At 39.2% G+C, this 19,454-nt stretch overlaps 1 protein-coding gene across 1 annotated transcript in view; it reads left to right on the top strand.

Moving 5' to 3' along the window:
• LOC145407015 (serine-arginine protein 55-like) overlaps positions 1–19,454 on the top strand; it is a 70,485-nt gene that overhangs the window by 28,668 nt on the left and 22,363 nt on the right. The window contains exons 4-5 of the mRNA XM_080278031.1: positions 858–950; positions 4,621–4,690. Coding sequence (XP_080134157.1) covers positions 858–950; positions 4,621–4,690 — 163 coding nt within the window. The remainder of the gene's footprint in view (positions 1–857; positions 951–4,620; positions 4,691–19,454) is intronic.

Genomic DNA, 19,454 nt, shown 5'->3' on the forward strand with positions numbered 1-19,454 from the left:
CAGCATTTCACTTGATTCTGCATAGGGCTTGGCTGAGTTTCAATGGGTAATGGAGAGTTAACTGTAATGCACAGAGATTAATACCTACAATAAATGACTTGCGAACATTCATGAGGGAACGCAAGATGGTTCTACACAGCTCTAGAACAGTGACGAACATATGCGAATTCTCATGATGATTAATGAACATACAAGAACTCAGCATCTCTCCAAGTTTCTCATTGGCTGATCTTTGCTCTCCTGTTGTTCTCCCTCACATACCTTGTACTGCTGACTGGTTATTTTCTGATGCCTGCCATACAGTTTTTAGACATTTCTGGGTGGGTGACCCATGACCTAGTAATAATTGCATCACTGTATGATGAAGTGCAATGTGTTGAGTGTTCACTTGAGTTAAACTATAATATAGGGAGGCCAGACTGTATTATCCAGACATTGGTTCAGTTTTGAAGTGAACTGGAATTGATTAAGAAAATGCATAAATTGCAACCAAAGTAAAATGGAAAATTTAAAAAATTGGCTTCATTAGAAAGTGATGCATTTATATAGCTGTTTTAGCTGATATGTACATTATGTTGCCTTGTACGATTCAGAGAGACAGTGGTTTGCCATTTCCTTAAATTTATTTGAGACTGGAATCACTGTTTATTTACACCTTGAACTGCTTAGTGCTATAGTACTGAAGAATGGCAATAGACTTGGGGCTTAAATAAGTTGTACATTTTCAGAGTCAGCCTGTTAAAAATTTATGAATCTGAAGCCAAAGCCAGATAAGCTTTCCTGAATTCAAAGCCAGCCTTTTAGAAAATCCTGTTTGTTTTGCTTTGTGTAGATTTATGTATCTTAATTTTTTCCAGGGTATTGGTGGAGTTTGCACGAGGAACGCGTTCAGCAGGGAGCCTGTACTCTTCTGCTTATGCACGGAAAGTCCGAGCTCCATGGATGGATAAGTTTGTATATTGTTGCAGTTTATTTTTTTTTTAATAATTTATTTTATTTTTTTTATGGCATTTTACTTTTCTTGTCCCATCAGGTGCATAGGGACCCAGGGCTTGTCCACCCAATCAAGACAGCTCTTTTATGAGCCATATCATGGAGTGTCTTACCCTACTACATCACCAGAATCTATGTTTAATGTAATAAAAGTAAGCCTGTGGAAATCATATCACCTGGTGAGTTCAGTGTCGCATCATGGAATGTGAGTGGTTTGAAGGGTAGAATGGAGGATGAAGTTGAGCCTGAGCAAGAGGTAGGTGGATGTCTGTTGCATACAGTAGATTAGGTTTAGGAGAGGGTCAGCTAGGATGATTGCTGGGTGGGACTGTAGGTATAAGCTATTTTGGCAGGGAAGTGTAGACAGATATGATGGTGTGGGTGTGCAGGTTGAGAAGAAAGGGGTGGAATGTGTCATAAATGTAATGAGAGTAAATGAAAGGATTATAGCAGTGAAAATATTGTTCGGTAAACTCATGATTTCATTTATATTGGCCTATGCCCCACTGGTTGGCTTGGACAGTGTCACGGAGTTTTCAAAATAAAAGCAATTATTAAATGGTAATGTTCTGTAATACTGAAGAGCAGGGACAACGATTGTCTTGCTAAATCAAGCAGTGATTACTTTATGCCGGCTCTCTTCGCCGATTCTCTCAGAACGAGAATTTATAAACTTTCTCAACAGTACACAGCAGAGACTAATTACTCACAATTGCTGTTTATTAGTACTGTTAGCCTCTGGAGAAAGTGACTTCACCCCTGACAATAAATAACTAATACTATTAATGATATCAGGTTCTTGCTGATGCGTTAACTCCTAGAAGGCACATCGGATTTTAAGCTTAATACAACAAGACTGGCCTAAGTACCAGTTATGAATAGCATAGCATTTATGCAAGCTAGGAGCTATAAGGGAAATAAGCTTAATTTTGGAGAAATGAAACACGAGTTTACATTACATTAAGCTCAAAGAAAAAAGAACGGTTAAATTTATTGATTACAAAGGAATAAATTTAACGTCACATTTCAAAGTGAGTTCAAAATAAAGAGATCGCACTCACTCGTTCACTCAGAAGCTAAACTCTTAAACCTAGGAAAATACGAAAAGGAAATACTGGTCAATGTAGCGTATCACCAAGGAAGGGTGGGAGCCTGGAGAACTGTAGTCTAATGGAGTCTGGGTGCTAGATGACCTCTCTCACTCTCTCTACTGGAGCACAGAACCACACTCCGTCGCGACAGACAAAAGACTGATTCAAATACGATGTATGGGGCAATGCACAGGCCAGCCGGAAGAAGGCGTGGCCAACGGTTGAGGCAAGTGCTTTAACTTACAAGTACATACCAGGACAGTAAATATTTTACTTACAAATACAGTACTGTAGAAAAGCAGTACAGCAAATCTTTAATGAAGAAATAAAAAAAGCAATATTCTGATGCGTATTAGGTAAACTGGTTATGAGACTTTATTTCTTGCTTTAATGTTATTTAATAGTACTTTAACTTGCACAGAACTTACCAGAAAAGTGATGTAAATATTTAAATGACAAATACAGTATGGTACGGTGGAAAAGCAGTACAGCGAATCACATGATCAAAACAAACTGTCGATGCTATGCTAATGTTCAATGATTTGGCCTTTCAAAGGCCTCTCACATAAATTTATAGTTTTCCTAATGGTTCTTTAATCTGACGTTGTCTTATATGTATCCCAGCACCTACCACGTATAATTGCGAGCGCGTTCGGCGAGAATGTGTTCGGGGCGAGCTTACTGTATACAGTATATGTATATATACGATATACTGTATATATATATATGTATATATATATATATATATATACTGTATATATATATGTACTGTGTATATATATATATATATATATATATATATATATATATATTAAGACCTCGCTATAATGGACTAACTGGGGCCCAAGCCATTCCGAAAAACGCGAAATTCCGATAAAAGCGACATCTGGACTTCCCCCTGCTGACCCGGACTTTTTCCGATATATCAGACATTAGTCCGGATCTCATGAACAGTTTTTAAACTGTTTTGACTACCACTGCAGTACTCTACTGTGCTATAACTTCACTACATTAATCAAATAATATAGTGTATATAATAATACTGTACTGTACAGTGATAAAAATGTCTTTTATTTACCTTATTGTGGTGAACAAACCTGAAGTGGTCAGGCAGTCCGGACTGCTTCTGGCTTTATCGGACTTTTTCAGATATACAGTATTCTGATTCATTACCGAACGAATTTTTCATTACCAAATTGGCCCACATTTGGTAATGAAAAATACCAAATAGCAACTCTGACTGGGGAGGGGGGAGGAAGGAAGAGGTGAAGGGGTCGTGGTGTAAACAGCTGTTCGGCGCCGTGCCGTGATTTAAAATTATGGGTGGGGGAAAATTCAGATTGGGGGGGGGGGGGTTGAAGGTCCAGGCCCACGATGTCCGGTAAGTGAGGAATCCGGAAAGTGGGAATCTGGATAGTACAGGGATTACTGTATTCTGAATCAGGGCGACTCACGGATGGTTTTAGGGGGTCAAAATTACATCTGGGTCATTCATGGTCACCAGTAGAGTGTTCGCCTTTTTTGGCCCTGGCAACACTGGGTACCCTGCAGCCCAGTTTTTGGCATGAAGACTCACATGACCTTCAGTTCAGACATAGGCTGTGTGAGGTTGACCTCTGAGGCCATTTTAGGTCGTGTTAGAGGTCATTTGAGATCACCGGTACTACACGCTTGAACGACTGGACCCAGCAACCCAGTTTGTGGCATGGAGACTCACATGACTTCCACTTCGGACATGGGCTGTGTGAGGTTGACCTCCGAGGTCATTTGATGTCACCGGTAATACACGCTCAAATGACTGGACCCAGCAGCCTAGTTTTTGGCATGGAGACTCACATGACCTCCAGTTTGGACATAGGCTATGTGAGGTTGACCTGCAAGGTCATTTGAGGTCACCAGTAATGGTAAACAAGTGTGAACAAATACTGTGCGTTAGTCTGTGAATGCTGAAATAGAAAGTTCCTGGACCTATCCCTCTTCAAAAGTATAAGAGGTAGATTGTCTCTCTGGAGTAGAAGGAAAAATTAAACTAGAACAAATAGGATTAGAGCATTCTCCTTTTTGGCTCAGGCAGTGCCAGGTACCCCTGCTAGTATATATATAAAATGGTACTTATTATGTGTCATCATTCTAGACATGTTTGTTGCAGTTACAATTTGTAGAAAAAAATTGCTATTAAAATTCCTTTGCTATCAGTAAAGCTGATATACCAGTTTCCCTAGCTTGCATTTTATGGAAGAAGTTGTGACATGACACTTCCCTGACATATACCAGTACCTCATTGTAAGTTTAGGATGTACAGTATTTTGAAATATCACCTCTTCCAGACAACTGGTTCTGTAAATTGTTGGAAACTGGCAAATCAGCTTGAAGGGCAGGTATAGAACCATAGTAGGCATTTTTTTCGGTAACTTTGCCATGGATGTAATTGCAAACAAGAATATCATAAATGCAACAATGATGCTCTGCTGTATATCATAAGCATCATATGGTGCTATAGATGTGAGATGGTTTCAGTAGCTTCTTCATTCACCAGGTATGGGTTGCCGACACGTACAGATTACCGACTGATTGTGGAGAACCTGTCTAGCCGGGTGTCATGGCAGGTTAGTGTTGAGTCTTTTTGTGGATTTTGAATATTACTTTACATGTGTGTGTGTATACTTTGCGAGGCACTGTCACAAACTGTACCATACCTTCAAATGTGCATCTGAAACAAGAGGATGCATGATTTTAGTTAGGATTATTTTTTACACTGATTTCCTCTCACTTTCCATAATGTATTCAGTGTTAAAGTATACATGTAAAGCCACTTCAAAACAGTTGCCAATATTTTTAAAGAAGGACTTTAACAGTGAATACAGAATAAGTACTGTTGAAATCCATTAACCCCTTCCACCCGTGGATTTATTTTTTCTCGCTACCTGCAGACAATTTTCTTGTGTTTGATGATACTTTTTGTAATGGGGTTAGAAACAGTCTCCATAAACCCCTCACTGACTCATATTTCTTCCTGAGATGAATAGAAGCTTGTGAAGGTAGCAAGAATAAATTATGAAATACATCATCACATTAAAGATGTTTAAGTTGATCACCTGTAATCCTAGACAGTTGTCAGCTAACAGTTTCAGTATTGCTTTCATGGTGTAGCTACTTGTAAAGTGTCAATGTAAAGACATTGTTTGAATAGAAAAACAAGTCAACTGCACATGTATAACCTTTTGTTATTGTATGTATGATATATATATATATATATATATATATATATATATATATTTATAGGGAGTCCCCAGTAAACGAAAGGGTTAGGTACCTTTAAAATCTTTCATATAGTGATTTTTAGTATATTGAAGCACTTTTCCCCATAAGAAACTTAAGAAAGTGAGGAGATGTGTTCCAGGAGCCCCCCAAAACAGTCAACTAACTATTCTATACTGTACTAGGCTTGTTGTAAGCTCTTAAATCTACAGTAGAAATATTAATAAAAGCTAAATGAACTGTAAGCAGTTGTTTATTTATCAAATTACTGAGTAAGAAATAGAAAATAGTACTGTACAGTATATACAGGTGAGGCTCGATCTCACTCACGCCCTGGCCTTCCTCGTTCCTCACGATAATTTCCAGCTTGCACTCTGGCGTCAGGGTTAAATGTTGCTTCCTCTCAAGAGGCTCCACAGGTGATGATGATGATGAAGGTGAAGGACATTTGGGTGGCATGATGCAAGATGCAAAAGATTCTTGGAGTACAGAAGGCACGCACTACACATCTGGGGAGTGGGAACAGTCTGGGACAAAGGGGAGGTAGTGGCGCTGTAGTTGGTCGCGCACCAAATTTGAATCATTTTCTCATGGCGTTTTTCGTACCATCGAAGCATATACCTTTCATATAGGAGAATGTGTTCTATATTTTTCACTTTCGTACGTTTGAATTTTCGTACATTGGGGCTTCGTATATTGGGGACTCCCTGTATATACGGTATGTATTTATATCAGTATATATATATGTATATATACTGTATTTGTATACTATATATATATATATATATATATATATATATATACTGTATATACAGTATATCTATCTATCTATTGCCAGATGCCATAATCCCATATGGGGTGGCCATTTGACTCTTGAGTTATTTGTTTTACAGGGAGGGGCACTAACCCTCTGCCAACCCACTTGACACATAGGGAGCACGTATGGTTCGGTTATATGGTTACAACCCAGTGTTGTAAATGGTTTCTTGGCTTACAGGAAACCATTTACTATATATATATATATATATATATATATATATATATATATATATATGTATATATCACCACCGGTCAGCAAGTCACAATGTTAGAAATATTGTACTGTACTGTAATGTCAGATAGCACTTGGCACTACACCATAGTAGCTTGTTGACCTTGATTTGAGCTTAACCACTCCAGTACAACAACATATTATTTAACTTATTATTACCACTTTCAGATGCATAAATTCTGTAGGAGAGACATTTTGAAGAGGAGTCATGAGATATAGCCATCCTTCATCAACCCCCTTCATATGTGAAGCATTTTCTGTGTTGAATAAAATTGTGTGGAAATAGTTACAATAAACTAAAAAAAAAAAAAAAAACAGATTCAAGGGGTTAAATACATTTGCTGACAATATACTGTCACTTGCAATATCTTCCATACAAATCTAATCTGATGTGATTGAAAATGCAAGAGAATTTCAAAATTCATGCTTGCATGTAAAAGTACAAAATAGTTGCACCACTGTGTGTATAGTGATAAGATGGGTTAAGTACTGTTTTGCAGTGTAGTCATTGAAGCAGCCTCACAAATTGCTCTTTGAGCACTGAGTTTTCTTTGAATCACATTAATCCCCTCAGTCCAGTAATGTATTTTTCATTTCACTCCAAGTACCACCAGATAATTTCACCATAACTTAAGGAAGGCTGTCTTGTTGTGAAGGGGTTAATTTATGCTATATCTTACCACTCCAGTTTGAAAAGTCTCCCTGTGCTGAGTAAAATTGTCTGGAGATAGCAAGCATAAGTTAAAATGTCATTGGATTATAAGGGTTAAAACAGTAAAAAGGTAATAACAGGAGCAGTTTGGAGTCAGAAGGGAGGAGTGTTTACTGACATTAGGGAGAGAGGAACTTTTAGGTAGTGTATGTTGTTGTGTTTGTTCAGAGTAGGTGGCTGCAAACTAAGTTTTGATATTTGAAGTTATGTACTAGTGTATTCAGTCTTCAGGTGATTTGCATTAATTCACATGCCCTTACAATATATCTAAAGCACTGTATCAAATTGCATTGCATAATGCTTTATTTTTCTTTGTTGAAACACATCTAAGAATATTGAAGCATGATCAATAAAAGGCAAACTTTGTAACACAAATTTTGTATAGACTGTTTAGTCATTCAAAAAATTTTGATTTTGTGATATTTCAGTATAGAATGAGTACATTATACCCTAAATTACAGTCAGTAATCATATTTCACCTTTCAGTGTACTATTTATGGACACAGAAAATTATTAATTTACCTTGATTTACATTAGCAATTTTGCTGTGGGATTGTAGTTATTTCAGGTCACATCTACCAGATCATGGCTCATGTTCTCATGGGTTATGGAGGTTTCCTAGCTTCCCTTCCTTGCCAGTTTGTAGAAGGCTAGGGTATGTTTTCTTATCTGATATTTATGCAAATTATATTGACATGAAAAAGTTATTATTTTTACAGATGATCATTATGTAAACTTCAAGATAATTTACTACTAAAAAGTTGTTGGAAAGTCCCCAAACTTATGAGAATGAATTAAAAATTTCAAGAGAATCGCGGATCAGTTGTCAGGTCAGAGTACATTTTGAGGGAGAAACTGTCAATTTCGTGCTGTATGATTGAACGAGATTCTTACTACACAGTTGACTGTGTATAGACTGTGTATAGCATTTCTGCAGCTAGCTTGCATGTGTTAACCCCTGTGGAGCTGATTCTTTGTATGGAAGTTTACCTCCCCTGACTCATTGTTTTACAACGAATGTAAGTTGTACTTCTTATGAGGTTTTTTTTTTTTTTTTTTTTTTTTTTTTTTTTTTTTTTAAATGCAAGGAAGAAGGAACCAAGGGCCAGGAGCCCACAAACTGCTTCTTCCAAGAAAAAAACAGAACAATACAACAGAGAGCCAAATTCAAGATCTGTTCATTTTGAGATGCCTGGACACAGCGTTTGAAAGGCTGGAGATCATAGGAAGTAGGAACTGCAGACAGAGAGAGAGAGAGAGAGTGTTCCTGAGATGACCTGTGGCATAAATGATGGACTGGCAGTAATGAATAACTCTTGCATCAGAGAGTTGGACAGGAAAGGGATGAGAGTTTGTTGCTAGACGGGTGCTATGCACCCATAGTAGAGGTGAAGAGATGCAAGCAGACATTTCAGAGGAACAGTAACTATTGAACTAGCGACAGAAAAGAGAAAAAGATGCAACAGTGCGGCGAAAAGGCCTGTGCAGACCTTCATTTTACCTTGTATGAGGTCTGCAGCTCAGTAAGAATTATTAAATATTTGTATTAATTAAAAGGCAAGTCTTGCTGAAGAGCTTTTTTAAGTATGCTCCAATTCATTTCTAAACTACAGGCACAGAACTACTGTACATCTTTCTGTTATTGTGAATAATGAAAGAAGACTTAAACTCACTAGTAGATGCTGACATTCATACAAAGAGAGGCTTCCCTGTGGTAAATAAATTTATCTGGCATTTGCTATACCAAAATACTGTAAGTTGTCATCTGCTGTTCAGGAGTAAATATCACCCTATCAGCAAATTGATTACTACAGTAACACCTCCATTTGTGCGAGTAATGTATCATTGAATTTTATCATTCAAAATGAACTGCGCATATAGTACCATTGACACTCATGGTATATGGCTAATTGGTATGGTGAAAATCCAAAATTTCTCGAGGTTCCCCTTTTGGCTCTCTTGAAAATTTTTGATCCCCCCTCCCCAGTCACATCTAACTTTCAGTTTCATAAACATACAACCTCTAGGAACATTATTGGATATAAAAAGGGATTAATTAGAGGTAGAAAGTGGTAAATAGGTGGTGGTTACCTACCACAACAGAGGATGGAGCAACATGGGAACCTGGAAAGGCTTGTCTCAACCTCCACCAGTAACTGGTGTAGTACACTCAGAAGCCATTGCGCATCAGTTATCGGTACATTTAATCTATCTGTCTATCTATAGCCAGACCGTCATAATCCTGTAAGGGGTGGCCATTTGAGTGTGAGTTACATGTTTTACAGTGAGGGGCACTAACCCTCCACCAACCCACTTGTTAGCACATAGGTAACACATATGGGTTGGTTTTTTGGTTACCACCCAACATTGTAAATGGTTTCCTGGCTTACATGAAACCATTAGGCATGTTAATGAATGTAAAACCTTCTGAAAGGGAAAGAATAATAATAGAAAGTGACAGGAAAGATGGGAGAAATAGGAAGAGAGGAGGGCAGACACAGAAAAAGAATGATGAAGATGAAGGAAGAAGTAAGCAGAACGTCAAGAAAATGAATGATGGTGAGAAATAGGAAGAGAGGAGGGCAGACACAGAAAATGTTAAAAGTGAAGGAAGAAGTAAGTGGCACTACATTGAGTGGATGATAGTGAGAAATAGGAAGAGAGGAGGGCAGACACGGAAAAGGAATGATAAGGTGAAGGAAGAAGTAAGTAGCACTACATCAAGTGAATGGATAATGGTTGCCTCCACCTACCACAGTAAAAAAAAAAATTTCATATTGTTAATGTTTTTAGCCTAATACAAATGTTTTACTGCATTAGGTCCCCCCAAATAGCCGTTAATGCACCATTCTGACCAGACGGATGAATGAAAATGTGCGTGAAGATATGGGCAGCCAGTGCAGTAGGTCACTAGCAACATGCTGGTAACGGTGTGCCTTGTAGCAACTGGCTTCCAGGCAAACAACCCCAAAATGAAATAACACTTTATGCATTCCACACTCTTATCAAGTGCCTCAGTAGATGCAGGCAGGCCTTGGTATATTGTACAGCTCCGGACAGATGAAACGGCTACACCCCATCCACCAGCGACTTGGTTTGGGTCTCAGTGGTTCTGGTAACAGTTGCAGGTGGAGGAAGGGGGGATGTGGGAGGGTGAGGAGGGGAGAAATGTGGGCGGAGTTCTATAGGGGGTAGTGTGGGAGGGTGAAGAAGCAGCGCAGTCTGGCTGGTGGGAGGGGGAGACAAATGGTTGGGTAGCGGAGACGAGAGTCTGCTGGAGGGTAAGACAGGTGAGTGTGGTTAGATGAAAAGAAATTACAAAAAATGAATTATTATAATATCTGCTGCATATATTGCGTTTTATCTACTAAATAAAAACACTGTCTATTATTCACCACTGTATTTGGGTATCCTACTCATTATTATTATTATCTTTTGGATATTAGGCAATAAATAAAGATATTGGACGGTCTTTCGGACCCGAACCAATTTTTTCATAACTTTTTTCTTCAGCTATTTCCGTATTCCTATTATCCCTCGTGCTTGAAGTCCCCCTTTTTATCACTTTCTCCTACGCCCTACATTTTTTTTTTAGGCATAAGGCAGTTTAACTCTCTCTTTAACCCCTTAACCACGGGGCGTCACTTTCGTGACGCTTGGGAGCAAGGGATCATACCGCGGGGCGTCGCTTTTGTGATTCTGTGTTATTTTGAATTCACCTGGGCTTCCAAGTGGGGGCTTGTATCATCTATCAGTACTGCCAATGTCCAACACTAGTCAGCACTCCTAATCTCATCTGTACTCCCATCCATTGTTGACAATTTAGCCATTTCTCCCCGTTCTTGACTCCCCTCCCTACCCCCCCTCCATTACCCTATCCTCTCGCCTGCCCGGCCGTGCTACGCTAATTAAATCTTCCCTGGAATTTTTCACTGATTTCATCCATTGAAATAAGCCCTATGTCCTATTCTTATACCAAATAATATATACAAGAAAGAAATAAGGTAAGTGAGAGTGCCATACACCTGGAATTGGCTAATTATCACCTGACAACACCTCACGTGCACTCGTTCGCTAATTTTCGCTGTTTTTTTCCCCTTGAAATATGCCGTATAATCTATTTTCGTAATAAATATACATGTAAGGAGGGAAGGGAGAAGCCTAAGTGATATTTACATTCACCTGGAACTACCTAATTTATAATGTATTGTCTAGATTTCCTGCCAATCATATCAGTGCTAGACAAAGCTGTTTCAAGATATAACATTGGTAGCTCTGTATATATATCTCCTAAGTAGGCCTCTAATCTATTTTCGTAATAAATATACATGTAAGGAGGGAAGGGAGAAGCCTAAGTGATATTTACATTCACCTGGAACTACCAAATTTATAATGTATTGTCTAGATTTCCTGCCAATCATATCAGTGCTAGACTTAGCTGTTTCAAGAAGTAATATTGGTAACTCTGAATAACCCCTAGCAGGCCTCCACGCTGGTCGGTCCTCCGTTATCAGTTCACTCTCATCTTCCGAAAAGAGAGTACGTATGTTTCTTCTTGCTGACTTCAAGGCCTTTTTTCACCCCCATGCAAATGGCCCTGTGACCTTTACCCCCTACTAAACCTCGTGTGGAAAGTGGTAAAGGGCTGACAATTGATAAAAGAGTGACTACAATCTTTCTACTGAGTAAAACAGTGCAAGTGGAATTGTAAATAATGTGTAAATAATGTGTAAACAGCAAGTGAAAGTAATGAATGTAAATATACGTGAACAATGGAAAATAGTTTTATAAGTTATTTCAAGTGACAGTGCACAACACAGTGTAAATAAAATAGAAATGTAAATAACGTAAATAAAATAGAGAACGTAAATAGAAATGTAAATGAGTAGTATTATAAGAATACGAGTATGTACCCTAGGAGTAATGAAAGTGAAAGTTTCACTCTAGCATGTCTGAATGCTATGAGTTATGAGAGTGAAGATGAAAGTGACATTCACTCTCAATGCCAGTATACAGGACGAGAAAGTGAATGCTACGTATTTTACTGAAAGAAATTGAATCCCTACTGTGACAATAAACTAATACTACTGAAGGAAACTTATGGATAAAGACTGTAGATATATATAAGTGTTATATAGTAATAGAAATATAAAGTGTGAGGGGTTTTATGAATAATAAATGACAGACTACCAAGAGCGAACTAGTGCCAGTGCGACGATCAGACGCGCTCGTAATTTCCATTGCTTTCACAGTGTTTTTTTTTTTTTTTTTTAGTATGGATCCCAAACTACTTGAAAATTGTAGAATAGTGTTTATAGTGTTTGTATCTGGCTGTGGTAATCATATTACGGGTTGTCGGGAAGTGTAAAGTGGAGACTTCGTTACCCTACTTCAGAGGTCTCCACAAGTCCTACGGTAACCGACGAAGGCTCAACAATCATTCCAGGAGAAAGCTGAAGGTATGTGCCATAAGCATATGTAATGTTATTATTCTAGGACTAATAACTGATTTTTGGCAAATATTTTTTGAGAGTCTGTCGGAGCCCAAATAACCCCGCGGCACACGCAAGTCATTGGTAAACAAGCCCGTGGTGTAGGGGTTAATAACCATATTTGTCAACAAATATTCCTTTCATTAATCTATTTAATTACCTGTTTTCTTTCAATATGCATTTGTCTAATAATGGGTGTTACACCTTAATTGGCGCCGCTATTTGACGTTGTGAATAAATTTGGTCTAAATTTACGCATATATTGCAGTCTCTCTCAAGTAGGCTGGCAACCTCACACATCCTCCCCCCTGCTTTCTCCTTCTCTCGCTACCCGTTCCCTCCTTTCCTTTTGTAGTACTGTTTATCTATTCTTTCTCATATTTTTAACCTCATTCCTTCTTACAAACTTTTAGTGCCATAGGAATTTCTCCCTTATCACCTACAGTCCTACTACATGAAAGTGGAAAAAACTGCCAACGGGAAAAGAATAACTGGAAATTTATGGCGAAGGTTACGATATTAGTTATTTAGAATGAAAGTGTTGGCAGATACGCATTCTTGGCTTGATTATCATAGCCACAGCATTTCGCCTTCATAAAACAGAAGGACTATAGGTTTCATGCATTACCTCCTTACGTCCAGCATTACCGTGCAGAATGCCATGTATAACACATTAAGGACCACAAGGACAGTAATGGTAGTCATCGTGATTCTCATGAATCTCTCCATAGGCTATTGAAAACAGTGCTTTATGCTCAACTTCAGAATTATGTTCTCATCATGGCAATGATAGGCAAACATAATAAAAACAATATATACAACCAAATTATCATTTATTATACAACAAAGCTCAAACTGCCTCCGTGCTACCTGAAAAAAATTAAATACCTGATCATATATATATATATATATAATCATACAGGCTCTACACTTATGAAATTTAACATCGAGTAACCCTATATGCCCAAAGTAATTTCCTCTGCATGGACTGACGTTGTAACGAAACTGGTTGTCTCCCTGCAGTAATTATTAATATATTTTTATGGTCATGTATGACTGAATAGTTTAGTTTATACAAGCGAAAACCTCGTAAATAATGCTCACTGAGTATTATTCCTTCTCCAGCAGTTGCGCCTTCAGTGACACACTTCCAAAAATCCTCTGGCTTGTCAACATAACGTTTGCTAGGGTCCTGTGATGCAACCCTGCTTCGTGCAATACTCTTCTCATAGTCTTTTCGCTGATATCATGGTCTGTGCATCGGTTTCTGTGGCGTGTAGTGCAACATGGTGGTTTCCCTGTGGTTGGTTGCCATGCTAGTTAGTGTCCTCTGCTTTACCCAACACAATAAATTTTAGATCAAACAGTGTTCTTCATGGTTATTAATATATATATATATATATATATATATATATATATAGGATCATGTATTTAATTTCTTCAGGTTACATGTGATTGTGTGAGCTGGTTACACCCTTGAGACTGCAGCACGGAGGCAGTTTGAGCTTTGTTGTATAATAAATGATAATTTGGTTGTATATATTGTTTTTATTATGTTTGCCTATCATTGCCATGATGAGAACATAATTCTGAAGTTGAGCATAAAGCACTGTTTTCAATAGCCTATGGAGAGATTCATGAGAATCACGATGACTACCATTACTGTCCTTGTGGTCCTTAATGTGTTATACATGGCGTTCTGCACAGTAATGCTGGACATAAGGAGGTAATGCATGAAACCTATAGTCCTTCTGTTTTATGAAGGTGAAATGCTGTGGCTGTGATAATCACGTCAAGAATGCGTATCTGCCAACACTTTCATTCTAAATTACTAATATCGTAACCTTCGCCATAAATTTCCAGTTATTCTTTTCCCGATGGCAGTTTTTCCACTTTCATGTAGTAGGACTGTAGGTGATAAGGGAGAAATTCCTATGGCACTAAAAGTTTGTAAGAAGGAATGAGGTTAAAAATATGAGAAAGAATAGATAAACAGTACTACAAAAGGAAAGGAGGGAACGGGTAGCGAGAGAAGGAGAAAGCAGGGGGGAGGATGTGTGAGGTTGCCAGCCTACTTGAGAGAGACTGCAATATAAGCGTAAATTTAGACCAAATTTATTCACAACGTCAAATAGCGGCGCCAATTAAGGTGTAACACCCATTATTAGACAAATGCATATTGAAAGAAAACAGGTAATTAAATAGATTAATGAAAGGAATATTTGTTGACAAATATGGTTATTTAAAGAGAAAGTTAAACTGCCTTATGCCTAAAAAAAAATGTAGGGCGTAGGAGAATGATAAAAAGGGGGACTTCAAGCATGAGGGATAATAGGAATACGGAAATAGCTGAAGAAAAAAGTTATGAAAAAATTGGTTCGGGTCCGAAAGACCGTCCAATATCTTTATTTATTGCCTAATATCCAAAGGATAATAATAATAATGAGTAGGATACCCAAATACGGTGGTTAATAATAGACAGTGTTTTTATTTAGTAGATAAAATGCAATATATGCAGCAGATATTATAATAATTCATTTTTTGTAATTTCTTTTCATCTAACCACACTCACCTGTCTTACCCTCCAGCAGACTCTCGTCTCCGCTACCCAACCATTCGTCTCCCCCTCCCACCAGCCAGACTGTGCTGCTTCTTCACCCTCCCACACTACCCCCTATAGAACTCCGCCCACATTTCTCCCCTCCTTACCCTCCCACATCCCCCCTTCCTCCACCTGCAACTGTTACCAGAACCACTGAGACCCAAACCAAGTCGCTGGTGGATGGGGTGTAGCCGTTTCATCTGTCCGGAGCTGTACATCAGTTTGGTATGTGATAAATTGGTGGAATTGATGCACTAAAAGTTATATCCAGTTTCGTGGTAACAGTGGTGAAATTCACTTACTTTGTATACAATAATTGTGAATTGTGGCAGCCAGGTACAATATTCCTGTGCTGGCCAACAGTTAGATGTTTGAGCCTAGGTGGCCTCCTAGTGTTTACATTTGCTGTGGTCATCACCCTTTCATTCCATTTCATGCATGCAAGGGCATTGAAACACCATTGCTATTGCCAAATAACAGTGGACGTGTACAATAAATAGTATAATGTGCAGTAAGTGGAGTAATAACTTTGCATGTGTGAAATTCTGAAACTTGTAACTTGGAACTCATATCTGGCAAGAAAGCAACCCCTAGTGGAAAGTGTAGTGCTACTGAGGGTGCCAAAAGAAAGCCTTCCCCCCCCCCCCCCAAATGGTTCATGCCCCCTTCCGTATCCCCATTGAACCCATGTTATATTGACCTTGATATTCAATAACTAATCATGCAATGAGTTTCCATGTGATGACCCCATCACATACCAAGGCATGACTGTACTGGTGATGGAAGTAAGTTTTTTGTAATTGGCTGGAGTTGCAATTAGGATTAAAATGAATTGTTGATAGTTTTATTTAAGGATAAACTTCACCAAAAGCAGGAGAAATGCTATAAGAAATTTATTCACAAGAATGGAAATCGGTTGTTGGGAATTGTTAATTTAAAAGAATTCATATTCTCAAATAAAAATACATTGTTAAGAATGCTGACTTGCAAGTTAATATAAATATGAGAGAAGAGGGTCATCTGGTTCCTGATTGAAGGTAGCAAAATCTTTGTAAACATTGGCAGCCATATTGACATTAACATATATCACTCTGTTGGTCTTTGAATATTGGTGTCCAGAAGCCTTCATTTGGAGGCCATGTGAAGGAGCATTAGCTTTGTTGTTTTGCTGTCCCACCACCTTCTAAATACATGATGTCTTGGTTAGGCACATAACAGCTGACTCTAGGGCATTGATAATTTTACTGACCTTACATCATCATCATCATCATCATCCGGACCTCCTTTCCCACCCTAGGGCAGGGTGAGGAGTAGCAGTGTCCATACTGCCCAAATTTGCCCAGTCCAATGGGCCATGCTTCCATTCACTCACCATTCAAGCTTCCGGAATCCTGGCTTTATCTGATACACTAGAAACATTCACCACGTACTGTAGCTTCACCTAAATGTATCCGGTAGAGTCAGTCCGGCCACTGTCACATTAGCAGGGGTGCCAAATCCCTGATCATGTGCTTCTCACAATATTCATCCAGCCAGCTCAATCTCTTGTCAGTCCCCTAGCCTCACTGACTTCCAAATCTCTTCCTCACACACTTATCCACCATATCCCTCCACCTTCTCCGTGGCCTACCTTGCCTCCTCCCTCTTTCAGATTCACTCAGATATACCTTTCTCACCATTATGTTGTCATCTAATCTTTCCACATGACCATACCTTCTCAGTACAATCTCTTCAATTCTGGTGTCCACTGACTTCCTCTCTCCACATCTTTCTCGAATCACATTATTTCGTATCCTATCCACTCTCTGTACTCCACATACATTCCTTAGCAGTCCCATCTCCACTGCTCCTACTCTTGATGTTTCATTTTCATATCACACCATAGTCTCACATCAATAAGTTAAAGTTGACATTAACATTCTTTCAAGTAAGCCTCATGCAGCTGCAACACTCAAGCCACTGTTTCTTATCAAGGCCTTCATTGCACCAGCTACTTTCTTCCTTGTCACTCTGCTTTCCACTTCTTTTGCACATTTTTCTCTCTTTTCTGTCATTCCACCCAGGTATTTGAACTCTCTCACCAATTCCAGTCTCTCTCCATTCACTGTAACATCACACTGGGTGTCACCTTCTCTCACAGTAACCATCACTTTACTCTTTTTTACATTTACTCAAGGCACAACACTCACAGACATCAGCATAACTCTGAACTAGTCTACCAAGTTCCTGTCCATTATTTGCAGTTATTACTGTATCATTAGCATACAACAAATTTGAGATATTCCATCCATCATCATTCAGTATTAACACCATCCCTCTCTCCATTACTTATGATTTTACTTCTTTCATCACCCCATCCATATATATATACTGTATATATATATATATATATATATATATACACAGTGGGCTCGCACAGTGCGCGTCACCGCAGTGCGCGATTCGCCTTGTGCACGAATGACCAAAAATCATAACCAAAAACCCTTTAATGCACGAGTTTACCGCACAGAACGCGAGGCAGAGGCAAGGAGTGGCTCAAAAATGCCATTTTCTACTAGTGCGCGACCACCCCTCACAGAGCGCGTCACGTGTTGTCATGTTGATGCGCCAGACAGAGTCAAGTTGAGCAGCCTAGTGTGATGGAAGGCAGAACTGAGCTGTGTATGTCAAACATTAACAAGATCCTTGCTGCCGTGGATAAGCTCAAGGAAGAGGTGAAGGAACAGGAAGTGAGCAACCTAAGAACGGAGGAACTTCTGGTTGGTATCGACAAACTCTTCCGTTTCTACACAGACAGGCACAGGGAAGAAATAAACAGGAGAAGACAGACGCTCATAATAAGCTACACGCAGCGGGCTCAAGTTGGTGAAATGGCGGAACCACCGACATCGTCTGCTCCTGTTCCTGTTGAGGATGAAGAGGATGCAGTGTCAGAAGTGTCAGCATTGAACTTTGAAGGGTTTATGGCCGAAGTGAGTGACTTTGATGCTCCTGGGGAAGGTGATCAAGAGGAGTCTGCGGAGGGAAGTGTTGGTGCGGTGGGGAGTGCGGCGCTGTAAGTGTTGCCGCGCGTCGGAACCCCTGTTATTTAAGGTCATCAGGAATGTTGTCTACTGTTGTTAAGGTGACTACCCATATTTGTGTTATTGTAGCTATAGCTTTAGTACAATGTCTGAAACATATGACCTTTATTATGTCTCTAAGGGCCAAAAAAATGTCCAGGTATGAGGGGGTACCGCCCATATGTAATTATTCCCATAAGATTATGTATTCCTAGTACGCGAGTTCCCAGTGCGCGAGCTCGTGCACCGCCCAATCTCTCGCGCACTGTGCGAGCCCACTGTATATATATATATATATATATATATATATATATAGAACAACCTTGGGAACATTCCCATGCCCACACTGATTGTGAACCATTCACTTAGATGCCCATTTACCCTTACACATGCTTCACTACCATCATAAAAACTCTTGACGGCACCTAGCATCTCACCGTCTACACTGTACATGCACAAAACCTTCCACAGTCCTTCTCTGTCTGCTTTGTTGTATGCATTTTCCAGAACCATGAATGCCATAAACACCTTATAGTCCTTCTCACAAGCCTTCTCCACTATCTGTCTCACTGCAAATATTTGATTCACACATCCTCTACCACTCCTAAAGCCACCCTGTTCATCACTTTCCAGGACTTCTGATATCTCTCTTTCTCTCTAATAATTCTGCCATATACCTTCCCTACCACACTCGGTAAACTTATGCCACAATAATTCTTGCACTCACTTTGCCCACCTTTATTTTTGTACAGGGGTACAACCACAGCCTTTTTGCGCTCTGCTGGCACGATTTCACTCATCCATGCTTTCCACTACAGTTAATCATCTCTGCATACACCTCACCAACCCCAGCTGCTTTCCTATTTTCAGCCCTTTCACAGCACTCTTCATCTGCATGACTGTCAAGTTTCCTATCACTGCATTCCTTCTCTGCAAACCCCCAGAACCAGTCATGTTTACAGTGATTCTGCTCTCTCTGTTCCCATTCATCAGGGTTTCAAAATATTCTTTCCATCTGGTTCTTACTTCATCCCCATGAGTTAACAATCTGCCACTTACGTCCTTCACACTTTTATATTTCTTTCCACTGTCACTTCTACATTTCCACACCTCTTTCCAGAATAACTTCCTATTTTCAGAGTAATTTGCATTCATTTTTCTTCCTAGATCATCATTTGCCTCCTCCTTTTTCC

The sequence above is a fragment of the Coenobita brevimanus genome, chromosome 72 (genome assembly GCF_032717465.1).
Source record: "Coenobita brevimanus isolate Jiangsu-jjx chromosome 72, ASM3271746v2, whole genome shotgun sequence".
Taxonomy (NCBI): Eukaryota; Metazoa; Arthropoda; class Malacostraca; order Decapoda; family Coenobitidae; genus Coenobita; species Coenobita brevimanus.